Raw genomic sequence first — 15,324 nt, 5'->3', positions numbered from 1 at the left:
GCATGCTGATGAACCCTTAGCCCAATATCTTAATTAAGTACCTCATTTGCATAATAGTATAATATCTGATGGACATAAGTATATAATTCATTTATGTAGCTCTAGGGATAAATAACGAAAAAATGTGCTGTAAGCACTAGCCACAGCATGAGAAAATGTGATACAAAAATCAATGTTTTCGAGTAATTTCAGGAGTATTTTGTTGACATTTTAGATGTTTGTTTCCCCAGATAGCTGCAAGGTAACAAACATGACAGAATTCAAATAGCGGTTTAAAGCGGCCATCAATCTGAATTTTTGGAAAATCAAATATTCATGAAGTTCAAGGTGAAGAGTGTCCTACGGTGCTGAATAGTGTATACAAAGGGACCAGAGAAGAGATCTTACCCTTCCCAGAATCCTTTGCAACATGATTCATCACCTCATTACATCATATGACACTCAACATTACTTTGTATACAGGATCCCTTTGTTTTCATGATGAGAATAGAGTGGCTAAACATGGGTCGATAGATAAGTAATGAACATAATTTGCCAGCTCTGGATGTGCTCTGTTCATTGACATACATTTTGTCACTATCGACTCATGTTGCACTGGATAGCAAATCAGTAGCAGAAAATTGAAATGAAAGAAATGTACTGTGGGAAGTGTAAGATATCTTCCTGCAAAGAAACATGCTGAAAATATAAAGATACCTGTCAAAGTGCTCTAAGCATCCTTGACAGGAAAAACATTTACAATTCCATTGCCTGGACACACAATTATTTGGTTGTAAAGGATACTGCATTCCCTGTGTCAATCCTTCATGTAATTATTTTGTGTAAGCTAATCCTAACCCTAACCCTAATCCTAATCTTAATCCCAATCCTATACTGGGGGTCTTTCAAATGTGTAGGGGAGATGATCACACAGACTCTCTCTATACCTTATATTCAGAGGTAAATTTAACAGCCCATCAATGTTCTTTTCACAACAGGCACCCAATTTGGTCAAAATTTGGGTGCTAAAAGTACCTGATTTTGTCAAAATTAGCCACTTTTGAGGGGAAATGGGCGAATTTGTCTCTGCTGAAATCCACCACACATTTTCATGTGAGAGAGCATACCACAATTGTCAGAAAATGCATCTCAGAACAGTGGCACATACCTTCATACCATATAAAAAATGGGAAACCCCCTCTTTTTGTTGTTTTGTAAAAAAATCTCTGTAATATTACTGTAATAGCAAGTGGTTGCCTATAACTTATTATTATTACTGGTTTTACTCTAATCCAATCTACGCTTTCTATTTCTGTTTGTAAGAAATAAATAAAATTGTGATGATAAGTGCATAGAAAAACCTTTTCAATATAATTATTATAAGCACCCAATAATTGCTGATTTTATCTTTTTATTATTTCGTTAGGGTGTGATGCAAGATGTGAAGATTATCGTCAGTAACCATGGCTACCTAGCACAGTGTCCTGATTCAGAAAGACAATGTCCAACGTGTGGTCAGTATCATGATTTGTTAAGCACAGTAGAACAGATGGATGCAAAGATCAACAAAATGGAACAAAAGGTGGGTATTTGTGTTTCTCTTTATTATTTTGTAAATTAAATCAAATACTGGAACTAAATTTGCAACTCACTTTGCTACTTTGCGTCCGAAAACTTTGGACTTCATCAGACATCTGATTGATGATGATGTGACGTCAGATGTTGTGATGACGTCAACATAGCAAAGTGAGTTGCAAATTTAGTTCCAGTATTTGATTTAATTTACAAAATAATATTTTGAACTACTGGATGAATAATCTACACAAAGATGTGTGTCTGTTTATTTGTGTTCATTGTTGAAGGAAACTTTAACAAGAGACTGTCACTAAATACTGTTATTTAAGTATTTTTTTAGTACTTTCGTGGTCCAAGTTAGCACTGGTGAACAGCGATTGTGTGGAAGTGCAGAGGTCTCCTCACCTTCTACGCACTGACGACCAATGGGTCAACCGTCTTGTTTGTCAAGACCGTTGATCAGCCAATCAGCGTGACTGTGTTTACCACTTCTGTGATTATGCTTGTGTAGCGCACAGCACAGACCACAGAAGGAACAAAAAATTAACTTAAAGGTCCCTTGGCATTGCCGATGCACATGCTGTTTATAGCGTAATAAAATTCCCTTTAAAAGGGAAAGCCAGCCTCAATGTAGAAGAGGTCTTGTAATTAGTTTTGGTCAATGTGAAAGGCATTTTTAGGATCACGCTTACATCTACATGACAGTCCACCAAACCATCAACGATGAGAACATGCACACTGAAACAGCAGAAAACATTAATTCCTAATCTCATGTCAACTCTTTTAATTCATTACATGTACTCCAAATTGTTCTGGTCTGTTTGTTTTGTTGTTGTTGTTGTTGTTGTTGTCGTTGGGTTTTTTGGTCTTTTCAGCTTTTTACCCTCGATATCTCAATTTCCAATTTTGTAATACCAGTACTCAATATCTTCGCTTAGGAATGTCCGATTTCACTGCTTTCGATATATACACTGCGGTTTGAGTTAACTTACATGTACATTTTATTTTAAAATAACTTAATTAATTCGCAATGTATAGTTTAAGCCTACTATATTATAATAGATAGTGGCCAGCACATTTATAAAGGACTGGTTACTCACTACAATCTTCACTCTTAAACTGTGTTTTTCTGAATGTGCTGATCATGTTGATTGCTAGTCGGAAACTCCTGCGAAGCTATGGACTTGGCATCTTACATACTCCATTCTATAACAGTCTGCCTAGTGCCTTGTGTGTTTTCTCTTCAATCATTTTGTTGAATGTAATTTTATGAATCAAATAGTTATGTGTCATTTTATTTATAATAAAGAAGTTATTAAATTAATAAAGTAAGACAATTTATTTATCTATAAGTGCATGTCAAATGGGGTACATTGTTCAATACTATATGCATAAATTATGCCCATATTATAGCTAGGCCCTAAAAACTTTATTTTGCATCGGATTTTTCCGTTGAAAAGACAAAACTGATGTTTATGATAGCAACCATTTCATCAATAACATTTTGAGTCATTTTTATCCATAAAACGACACAGGATATGATAGATAACTACTTTCACATCAATATGGTCCATATGATCACAGATTGTTGAGAATCTGTGATATGATCCGGGATATGATGAAGATTTTGATTCTATAGATCTGTTATCAACATGATATCACGCTGTTCAGTGGTCAAGGAGTAAGGACCCCGGTCAAGGACACTGATATGACATCATAGGTGATGTCAGATTTTCTTCTGCTGACCATATGATGCTATATATATTAACTATTATTGTTACATTTAGGCCTTTAAACTTTTAAAGTCATAATTAATTAGTTCAAACATAACTTTGGTAATACTCACTGTTTTCTTCGTTGAAACGGCAAAACATACTTACTTTTCCTAACAAATCGAATTAAAATATTTTAAAAAATTTAACCACAAAAAGTAAAAAAAAAAAATCATTCCAATACCACTAAAATATAATCTCTTGAGTAAACTGACCCCAAACCTGAAACAGGTACCAGCCCCGAATGGGCTGGCGAAAAGTACAAGGTTATGTGAGGGTCACATGATGCTACCTAGCTAAAGAATCAAGTACAACAGATTCTTTTTCATGAAAAAAGTGACTGCCTTCTGGTCAAGCACCTGCTTTCTATGATCAACACAGATCCTGCTTTCTAGGATCTGTTGTGTAAGGAAGCTGAGAATCTTAATTAAAAAATCCAACATTAGTGCTCAAAATAACTTGATTACATAAAGATGTCCACTTTGTTTCATCAATCAGTATTTCTGATCTGAATGACTAGATAGCACTAGATTAGATGTGCGTGTTAGTGATGATTGTGAGGAAAAGGAACTGGAAGTGGGTGGTTACATGTGGTAGTGTGAAAACAAACCACACCAACACATATGGCTTCAACAGGTGAATTCAACTTCCTTTTATGCAAATCATGGATAGTCATGTGGGATATTCTAATGAATAATTTGATATTTTGATTAATCTTGAGCTTATATTATAATAAATGATAGATGCACGACAGCAGCTAACAACAATACCTTTATTCTCATTCTTAAACATTTCAATTTAAATAAATATATTAATCATAAGTATACACAATTTTAATCAAATTAATCCTACATTTTACAAGGAATTACCCAGGGCTTATAATCGATCAGTCCCGTTGTTGCTATGCACCTTCGACTGGTTCAAATAGCACGTACGAGTATCGCATCGACACGTACGCGCTTAGGTGTGTGATATCGTGTCATATCACACAGGTAAGAACCAATCAGATTGCAAAAATATTCTCAAGTGTTTAAGAGTGATGAGTAAATGTTGATTTCACCTGTAATTTTGATTTCTGATATTTTGTTTGAAAACTTGAATAAATGTATACTTATAATACACTGCACATGTATTCTGTCCCTGAAGAGAAACTCTTCTATTTCAGGCAAAAATAAAGGCAAAAATATGGAGTAAAAAACAATAAAATACACATCACAAAGCTTCAGAACTTTAGAACCAGGTATGCTAGACCTTTGGTGTTTTCAGTATCTGATAGCCTATTGTTTGTATATAAAGGTAATAATTACAGTAACACAATTTTCAAAAATGCCTCCTTTGGCCCCCATGGAGCAGATTGTGTCACATATGTGCTACAATGGTGCTGCAGCAAAAAGATCTCAGAAAAGTGTTTTCATATATTTGTCCCGATATTTGTTTGTTTTATTTTGATTCAATCTGAAATCCTGCCTGAATATGCCCTCACAAGTTACTTGAGCAAAACCATCGGATTATCCCTTCTAATTGCTCCCTATTTCTCTTAGGTAAGGTGAAGCAAGATACCACTATCACCCAAGGTACATGAGCAAACCCAGCTAATATCCCCAACAAATCCCCATTTACTCTTGGGTAGGGTGATGCAAGCGACATAAACCGCAGTGCATTACGTGCTATACAAATTTAAACCCACAAGTGTGGGCAACCTTCAGTTATTATCTTATGATCATGAGTAGAAACTGATCCTGTATGTACCCTTGGCCTTTTACAATAACAACCTTGACCATAAATGTTTTTTTAAAACCACCTTGGCCTATAGGAAGGCATCGGTCATTCTGAAAATATACACAAACTTGGTTGTGTCCTGGTCCCTGGTCTGTCATGATGGAATCATGGTTATGCTGATTGCTCATGGGAAATCCCCTATGTTTGAAATATGAGTGGCCTAAATGACGATGACACAGCCACTTCGGGACGCACCATTAGACTTCAAGGGGGGGTTAGGAAGTTGGGGTCGCGGAAAGGTTTTTTTTTAATTTCATGCATTTATACACAGTTAGGTGGGGAAGGTTTTTTTTTTTTTAGTGTTGGTGGGGAAAGTTTTTTTTTTTGCTCATGTAGTGGGGATTTTTTTTTCAAAACTTCCTAGCCCCCCCTTGAAGTCTAATGGTGCGTCCCTTATGTATGTTGAAATATTTGTTGTGTTTTGAACAGATACTTGGATTTTTTTGTTGGTCATTTACCTATAGACCACGTGACATGAGACATCATTGCCCGGCAGTAAGTGCATGAATTATGGCAATTTCCATTGTTCTTTGCCCTGTGGTTTTGTTCAGGGCACATGCATTTTAAATCGCCCACCACATTTTATTTAGTACAAGAAAGCCATTGAATAGTGTAGTGGTTCATTCAAATATATCGATAGACCAGTCCCTTGCCTTTGTTGATAAACAATGATGTCAAGTGGTCTATGCATATGTATAGTCACAATCCGTTTCAAAAAGAGTAGGGTGAAAACTCCCGACTGCCCAAATCCATCCCAATTACATACAAAAGAGGGTACATACTGGAAAGCAATGCTTTGGCTTTGATTAATGGCTACCCTCTATAAAGATGTCAGAAATAAATAAAATTAAAAGGAATCAACTACATTTGGTTTCAGAGAAGAACGGCAGTCCCTTGCTCAGATTGCTGTAAGTTTTGTGTTCCCTTCAAGTGCGACGATCTGCGCCGGCCAACGTAATCAGCCAATCAGATTATTGGTCTTTTGTTATGATTGTCAGATAATTGAATCAGCCAATCAGAACCCAATTCTGTGTTTACGCTCTGCACGCTCTCAAAATGTAAACAACTGCCGTTCTTAGTGCTACAAACTGTACATAACACTTCTGAACTCCAGCAGATTTTATTTAGGAAATGTACACAGGAAAAGGTTTGATGCAACTTACATATTTGCCGGGCATATTTGATTGAGAAAAATCAAACTCCCACACCCAATATTCAATTCTTAAAATACAGATGACATAATTTTTTCACAACATTATCCTGTTTCAAAGCAGGTAAAAGTGCATTTCTTAAATGTCAGACCTAAAGGAATAGGCTTTTACAGTTAAAATCCATACACCTCCTATGGAAGATATTACCTTAATCTTTCACATTGGGAGTGTGAATTTAACATGGGGTTATTTGAATGGGTGAATCCATTTGAAATCTACACCCCCTGTGTGGGAGATTACTATAATGTCTTCCACAGAGGGTATATGCATTTCATCTGGAATAGCCCCATACCAAGCCTCTGTGAGTGAGAAATTCATGACACATACATGGTACATGCTATACATTAGCCAAACATGATCACATGTTGTGTCAGCTTGACATATTTTAATGGAACATTACTGTTTGTAATGCACTACCAGGAACGAATCAGATCGTAGAGTTATATTGAGCATATCGTAATTGCCTTGCATTGATTGTTGCATAATGTCATATAGGACCATTGTACTTAGCTTTTTAACCATTTGACTGTGAATCATTGACATACATAAATGGTGCTATGGTTCTTGTCAAGGTCCTTTTGCACTGGCAATGATTGGGGACGCACTAGTCCACGCCTTCACGCAACGCAGCTTGCTCAGCGTACGAGGTGCTGATATTTAATGATGTGATTCAATTAGCCAATCAAAACCCCCACTTCCGTGTTTATGCTGCACCAGACTGTACAGATATTAAAATCAGCAATGAGTGTAAGCTGGTAAATAGTATACTCACCTCCCAGATCCACCCCACCCCACCCATATTGAATGATCAGAATGTAGAGTTATATTGAGCATATCGTAATTGCCTCAAATTGATTGTTGCCGAATGTGATAGGAGCAATGTACTTAGCTTTATAACCATTTGATTGCAAACCACTCAAGTGACATACCTAATGACGAACAGGCATTCACACCCTCCCTCCGCCATCCCCTCCCTCCGCCATCACCCCCTCCCTTTACCATCACCCCACCCAGACGGTAGAATGAAATGATCAGATGTTAGATTTATATTGAAGAATAATGGAAGTATACATGCATATCAAGCAAAATGACTCTGATGTCGACTCAAATCAATTTCCACATATTTTAGTTAGAAACAGTGGCGTAACATCATAGAGGCAGGGGGATATGCCCCCCAATCGATCTGAAATTGTAGAAAATCCCATAGGAAAATTGCAGAAAATGGCTCCCCCGTGCCCCCAATCATGGTGGGTGTGCCTCCCCCCCCTTTGATGACCCATGCTATGCCACAGCCCATAGGTTAGAAAGTTATTCTAAGCTTAGTCATGTCATAACAAAACCAAAGGTATTCCCATTCCCCATGTCTGCAAACTAGTTCTGACTCATTTGGCTTGATTACATCGTATGTGGAGCTATTCTCAACCCTATATGTGACGTGTCATGTCAAAAGGAGACACTTTTGGGCAGGTTATCAATTTTGAGGTTTTTACATATCTTAAATATAGAGATATTTTACTCCACAACGCCGTTTTCCCCAATGAAATCGGACATTCCTAAGCGAAGATATTGAGTTAGGAAGTTATGGTATTACAAAATTGGAAATTGAGATATCGGCCTTTAAAAATATTATTGACAATGTTGAGAGTAGGAAATAACCTTAAAAATGGCTCAAAAAATACACGATGCCAGTTATATTCCGGTCTGAAACTATCAGACAATATTTTTAACATTAATAACATCACAAATTCGCAACAAACCTAAATTGTGAAAAGTCACCCACCGGCAGATTTTTGGCTATTTCTCCATTTACGATCCTGCCCAAAAGTGTCTCCTTTTGACATGACACGTCACATATAGCGAAGCCCTAATTGTAGGGAATTTTCTGTCGCATTTTATTATTCTTAATTTACCTGTACAACTCGAAGGAGAATGATTATGGTCCAATACAAGAGTTTGTGTATCTCATTTAAAACCCAGCAACCAATCACTATGGATCACAATAACCTAATCCCAATGGCATAGTTCAGTAACCTCAGTTAGACAATCAGTGTGCAAAATTTGACCTCAAGTTCCAGAGTATGAGTTTTTGTACTCAAGATTTCAAAGGTCATGCAATGAATGTTCTAAATGTATTGGGGTTAAAGAACTGTGCCCTGATAGATGAGCATGTCATGGATCCTAGTGAATGATGAAACAAGGAGTAGTATCTTTTCTAAAGATTTTCATTTCTCTTTGAAGACACTAATTTGTGAAGGTGTGACACAGAACTCCCATTGGGAAGCCAAAGTAATAAGCACTCTGCTCTTTACTGTTTCCGACTAATGCCGATGAGTATTGTCTAAAGAGACAAGACTTGTTATGAGTGTCAATAATTAACGAGAATTTGGTTTGGAGTTTATCACCTTTAACCCAAAGCAAAGTACAAATTATGATAATATTAAATCTTATAATTAAAATCTTTATTTTTGCTTTTGCATAAGCTTCAATTTTTCTGGTGATTAAAGTGTCATTTTCGTCATCTGTAAAACACTTATAGGTTTATCCTTGCGTAATATAGGTGTTATTTTAATTAGGGAGGCATTATAATGATTATATTTGATGTAAATTTTGATAGTCTGCGTAGGTGAATACACAGAGTTGCTATATTTTGGCAGTGAGAGTTTCAATGAGCGGGTTTGTAAGTAGGAGGGCATGCATGGCTGCACACCAACTAGTTTTTTTTGGTTCTCTTTATCCTGTGGAACTTATAATTAAAAACAATTACAAAGCATGCTTGTCACTATCATATTTTACAATTGCAATAACGAAGCCAGAAAAAAAGGTTTTATCAACTTCCTGATCTTATAGGTTTTAAAAATGTACATGTTGTTGTTGGTATATCAACATCAATTCATATATTGGCTGGACTTGAGAGTATAGAAGTCAAGCTTGTGTGATAAAAAAGAAATCTCACATCGCATATAGCCTATTTCGATCGCCTGGTTTTGGATAGCAATACACAAGTTCTGTCATTGTCGGTCAACGAAGACAGGTAGGGGTGTGTGTATCTGGTGTGTGCCTGAGTGTGATGGTAATTTCTCAGGGTTATTTTAAATTATGAGATCTTATAATGTAAATGATCACATGGTTCAAGTCCCCTCCCTGGGTCATGTGACTTGATCAACCAACATCCCCAATAACAACTGAAGAAGAGTTTCACGGATGTGACTCAAAACATGTTGAGAGTAGAAACTTGGCTTGTGTGAATTAGTTTAACTTTACCTGTACTTGAGTTCTTAACAGTTTTGCTTTTACTTTTCTCTTTTTATCATTCCAATTTTACCCAACTCTCATCAATAAAATATAAGAAATATATAGATATGTTGGAAGCAACGTGATCATTCTTGACAGATAACCACACACAATTTTACAGCCATATTTATGTGGGTTGTGATGTATGGATTATATGAATAGATTGCATGGATTTACTGTCAAGAAGCACTGCAAGTTGTCTCTATAAAAGCTGCCCACTGAATTTAGCTCCTTGGAATATTTGTGAACTACAAAGGCATACCTGCCAACTGATTCCTATTTGACAGGAACTGTTGCAATTTTTAAACTTTAAAAGGTAAATAATAGGAATGTTTTTGTTGAAAATCCTGATGTGTTAAACTCAATCATAAAACCAAACTTACTGACATTCACGCCAGCGTGTCCTCATCAATAAGCCCAATCGGCATTGGAAGTTTGCAATGCATTGTGGGACACTTTTTGCAGTTTTGGGACACTTTGTCCTTTGACCTATCGGGAAAATTCAGAAAAATTGAGGTTTTGTGCGTACAAAATATAATTTAAATAAAAAAAGGGGTAGATGCCCCCTTGTGTAACATCTCCCCCACCCCCTGGAAAATCCTGGTTATGTGGCTTGGTGCTCCTACATCTGACTTTCCAGTTTTGGCAGGTATACATAGCTCTCTCCTTTAACCAGTTACCACTCCTCCCATTTCCCGTCTTAAACAAGAACACAAGGCAGCTATTGAGAGTCCAATTTAAAAACTCACATGACCTGCTTGATGTCAGGTTTGCCGGAAAAAAATATGATAAAAATAAGAAATGTATGTTTAAAATATGAGCCAAAGGATAATGCCTATCAATCAACCTGTGTTAGCTATTTATAAGTAATGAGATGGAAGGAAAAGGTTCTCTACATAACATATTAAACATTAACAGGTAGGTGTGTGATGGGTTCACTAAATTGATGCATTATTTGCATATGCTTCAAATTGAATACATATTTGGGAAAAGCAATAACATAAGAGTGCAGTGCAGATGCATATTCTCCAAAATTATTATTACCCTCCAAAAGCAAGCAAACAACTTGCGTGTGTTTTTTCTGCCTCCAACTAAACATATTGCTACTCATAGGTAATGGCAAAAATGTTATAAATCTTCAAATGTCAAACATGATATAAACCTCCAAATGTCAAACATTTTCTTTAAAGATACAAAATATACTGTTAGAAAAACGGACAGTTACTGATTGCTCATCCAGCCCCTTCCCTTGTTCTTAGACCTTTCCTTGAGAAATCTCTTGAGTTTGAGTGCATATCAGGGCCTCTTCCTCCGTTGTTATTGCTTTGTAGAAGCAATGTTGCCATAACTTTTCATATGTGATGTCTTATGATATAAGGGATGGGCATCCAGTAATCATTGCTTTCATTATGAAAAAAAAATGGTCTGCAATGCTACAAAAAAATTACAGGTTTAATGGCATTTATCATCACAATCTACAATAGTATTTGCTTTATAAATCTTCATCACCTTTTCCCGATTACTGCTAGCGATGCTATGATGTCCGCTTGTTCAGCATGTTCAGTTTTGAATATTTTCCATTACCTTTTTCACTGAGTTAACCAAAGGTTCCCGTGTTCAAAATCCGCATAATCAGAATGCAAATTTGGAAGCTGGTGCAGGTGTCCCGAATTTGTAGTTACAAATTTCCTGGAGTAAAAAACATCAAGTAAAATTTGCACCCAAAAGTATCACACATGTTTGGGACAACTGAAATATTTGAAGGATAAGCAAAAACTATCTTGTAGTTTCAGGGCCGTAGCAAGGTTGAAAAATGTGGGGCGGCCAAAGTACAAATATATGCCCAAATTGAAATAAAGATATAAAGAAAAACGTAACAAATTTGTCAAAAAGTGGGGTGGCCATGGCATCCCCGGCCTGCTTGCTATGGCCCTGTGTAGTTTGTAATGGAAGGGGGCATGTGTGAGATGGATGAAAGGGCTGTGTTGTTTCTGTATGATAAAGTGACTTGTTTAGTGTGTTGAGTGTGTGTATGAGTCAGTATTTTCAACACTGACCACACCCAAAATACTGTGTACACATCCCTAAGTTTTAGGACATTTTTATGTTTTAGACTGTTAACATGCAGGTTTGCCAAAAGATTTCAGCCCGAATCATGGGTCAAATAATCGAAAAGCCGCCCACATTTTTTCTTAACCATTGGTTTCTATGGGACAGGAAATTGTCAAAAGTTGTGGTAAAAATCTTCAAAAGTCGCCCAATTGGGCTACCAAATCACGGGTTTGGCAACCGTGCTAGCATGTTGAACTAATAACATCAACTCAAACTAAGAGAATACGCTTATCAAAAGTCCCCCAAATGGGTAACTTTAATTGGGCTATTTCAATTGAAATTCATACACCCTGTATGGAAGACATTACCTTAATATCCCACACGGAGGCAGGGGGGGGGATAGATTTTAAATAGAGTCACCCATTCTGGTAACCCCATTTGAAATTTACACTATATAGGCCCTGTATGGAAGATAAGTCATGTTTTCCATGATGGTTGTGTGGATTGGGCTATTCCAGTTAAAATCCACCCTCCCCCTGTGGAAGATTTGGTTAAAGTCTTCCACAGAGGGAATAAAAGTTTTGAATGGAATCAGCTATTGGGTAACTTCCATTTGAAATACTCACTTCACTGTTGTGGAAGATATAGGTAAAGCCATAATACAGGGGGAGTAGGGGTTTCAAAATGATTAACTCTGACCAATTACATTTGAAAAACATACTCCCTCTGTAGAAGATATTTGCAAAATCTTCCACAGGGGTAGTGTGGATTTTAAATGGAATAGCCCATTTCAACTGGAATAGTGTAATGCTGGCAACACTTTATAAAGCAATACTTATATTATAAGCTTATCCAGTGAAATAATCAATACGGTTTGTAATAAAATGACATTCAACATGGCGGGAAGAGGGTCATCAAGGTATACCTAGAACATTATTGATGTATGCTTGCAAGAATATTGTATCCGCAGCAGGGAGTTGGAAATCCCAGTTCCACAGAAGGGTCCTTTTGAGGGTATTATTAGTTGTTGTTGTTTTTTTCCCCAAAAAAGGACACATTTTGAAAGACACACATTTCTCTGGAATTGACATTTGGTTATATACCTGGTATGGGTTTCACCATGGAAGTAAGAGACATGGAAGCTGGTCGATCCAACACCTATTGAATTATTTACGTAACATTCTATAGAGGGTACGTATCAAGCTATTGTGATAACAATGTAGTCAGCGTGTCTTTGATGTGGATCAGACTTGCCGCCTTTATTGCCAGTTCGTTTATTTACAGGTTTATTATTTTGAGCAAAAATCGTGTTTTTCTTGATTATGTTTCAAGTATGTTGTTTTTAAAAAAAAAAAAGTGACAGGGATGTTAGATTTGTAATCCATAATTACAGAAATCCATTCAAAATATCGATTTCTACCCTGTACTTACAGATTTTCTTAAACTTCAAAATATTGTAAATCATGCATTTACGTCTAAACCGCTAATTAGCGGTAATAATTGATATGCTTGACTTGGCACATGCTTTACATTATAAAATGAATCCAGATCTATTTGTGTGCCTGGGCTGCCTAAATTGCTGTTGACCAGAATGTTCCAGAGTCGGGTATTATCTTTACAATTTGCGTAAAATAAATGGTATTTCATATCATTTTCTGTTTTAAAACTGCTATCTGAAAGTCTAGCATATATATACATTTAATCGGTAGGTTTTCACATAATTACATACTTTTAATAAAATTGTATAAATTAAACTGATAGCATTCTGACCATTATGTAGGGATTTTATAAAATCTGTTTGTGTTCATAAAACTAGTCATGCACTGCGGTAATATACACAGCCCATTGTCAGGACTTAGTACACGACCTCGTATACTGCTATTGATTTTTAAGCGGGAACTTTGATTTTAGACATGGTACATGTTGACCATGCGACGACTCAATTGTTTCACTTTCAACTGTACTGCTTTTGTTCAGTATCGCGGCAAGTATGATACTCACTTTGATGTAGTATTTGACCAGCTTCCATGTGTATTACTTCCATGGTTTCACAAAGCTAACATTATTATACTTGAAATACATCAACATCATGCAATGAGGCTTCAGTGACATCAATGTAAAGTTAGTTACCACCCTCTTGATTTTAGGCGCATCATTTAAATAAATTTAATAGACTTGCTGATCGACTACCCATCACAATGTCACAAGATTGCCAGGTATAGGTCCCCATGTCCATCAATGTAACTTTATTTCACAAATTTTCATTTAAGAAGGAGATGCAAGCAAGCCACAGAAAGAAACAATTAAGCAAGCAAGGAAAGGGCAGGAAGGAGGGGGCTAAAAAGAAGGAAAATGGAGAATAAAAAGGGGAGGGAGGTGCAGAAAGAAGATAGAAAAAAGGTGAAAGACAGGGATTGTGAGAAAGAGAGGAAAAGTATAAAAAAGATGAAGAACAGAGAAAGTAAAAGAAAGGAAGAAATTAATAAATTAATAATTATTATAGAAACTAAATGCATAACAGCGCAGGGCAGCCATTCAAAGAAGCCAAAGCCTTTATGTGTTACATAATTAAAATGCACAGGTTTTTTTTGTCAACCCTGCCTAACAGCACAAGTCATTATGTTGATTGTATTAAATTTGAATGGCAACATTCCCAATATGTCAGCATTCAAAATGGAACTTTAGGGGAATCAAAGCTTGAGTCCATTGGTTGTTACCATAGTTACTGATCATTAGATATCGGTTTTAGCTTTGGGGAAGATGCATGTTACAATTAGTCCTAATTTTGAGCAATAATGGTCCCGAAACTGATCTTGAGGCATTTGTGTAACCCAAACATCATTGTTACATTAATTTGACCAGAAATGACATAAGAAAATAATGTTACTTGTGTTTTAAATAAGAATTCATTAATAATACATTAGGACTAGGAGGTTGGTTAGTCAATACAGTCCACCTCTCAGGCTATTAGTATTAAAAAGCTTCACCGACATGTCTTTCCTGAGTGCATTAGATGAGTTCTATATACATGTCTGGTCCTGTACCCAAAGCTTTTGAAAGCAAACTTAACATTTCCCAAGGAACTCTTGACAAGATGATACAAAAGAGAAATGCATGTAGATAAGTGATTCCTGAGTGATGTTTTGTAGATCTTTGATAATACGCTCTGGAATTGCAGCCCAAAATCAATTTGTTTTTGCAGCTACTATATAGTTTAGATGTGTCCATTTAATAGAAAATGTGACTCGGAAGTGGATTTGCAGCCGGTCGAGTTATTTCATTGTTGAGTCAAGTCATTTGTAACAATAGCTCGAGTTAGGGACGCACCATTAGATTCTCAGGGGCATGGGAATTTGGGTCGGGCGGAATTTTTCACCGGCGAAGGCAGCAAAATTTTTTTTCGCTGCGGAAAATTTTATCTGACTAATGGGCGAAGTTTTTTTTCTCCAAAACTCCTATGCCCCCCCTGGAAATCAAATGGTGTACCCCTTAAGTAAAATGACTCCAGTCACTGTACAATCTCTATGGGGAAATTTTCAAGATCTGAGTCAAGTCTCGGGGCATGACTCGTTACAAGTCTGCTGGGAAGTGGTTTTATTTAAAGAGTCCGCTGCAAAAATGATAACTTTGTCATTTCAGTGGATGGTTTATCATAAATTATGGCT

The 15,324-nt window shown here is 36.5% G+C and overlaps 1 protein-coding gene across 1 annotated transcript in view; it reads left to right on the top strand.

Annotated features, from left to right (window-relative positions):
* LOC140137925 (protein kinase C-binding protein NELL2-like) overlaps positions 1-15,324 on the top strand; it is a 158,014-nt gene that overhangs the window by 90,651 nt on the left and 52,039 nt on the right. The window contains exon 6 of the mRNA XM_072159730.1: positions 1,406-1,561. Within this exon, the coding sequence (XP_072015831.1) occupies positions 1,406-1,561 (156 nt within the window). The remainder of the gene's footprint in view (positions 1-1,405; positions 1,562-15,324) is intronic.

The sequence above is a fragment of the Amphiura filiformis genome, chromosome 17 (assembly GCF_039555335.1).
Source record: "Amphiura filiformis chromosome 17, Afil_fr2py, whole genome shotgun sequence".
Classification (NCBI taxonomy): Eukaryota; Metazoa; Echinodermata; class Ophiuroidea; order Amphilepidida; family Amphiuridae; genus Amphiura; species Amphiura filiformis.
This window is presented reverse-complemented; position numbering and strand designations above follow the sequence as displayed.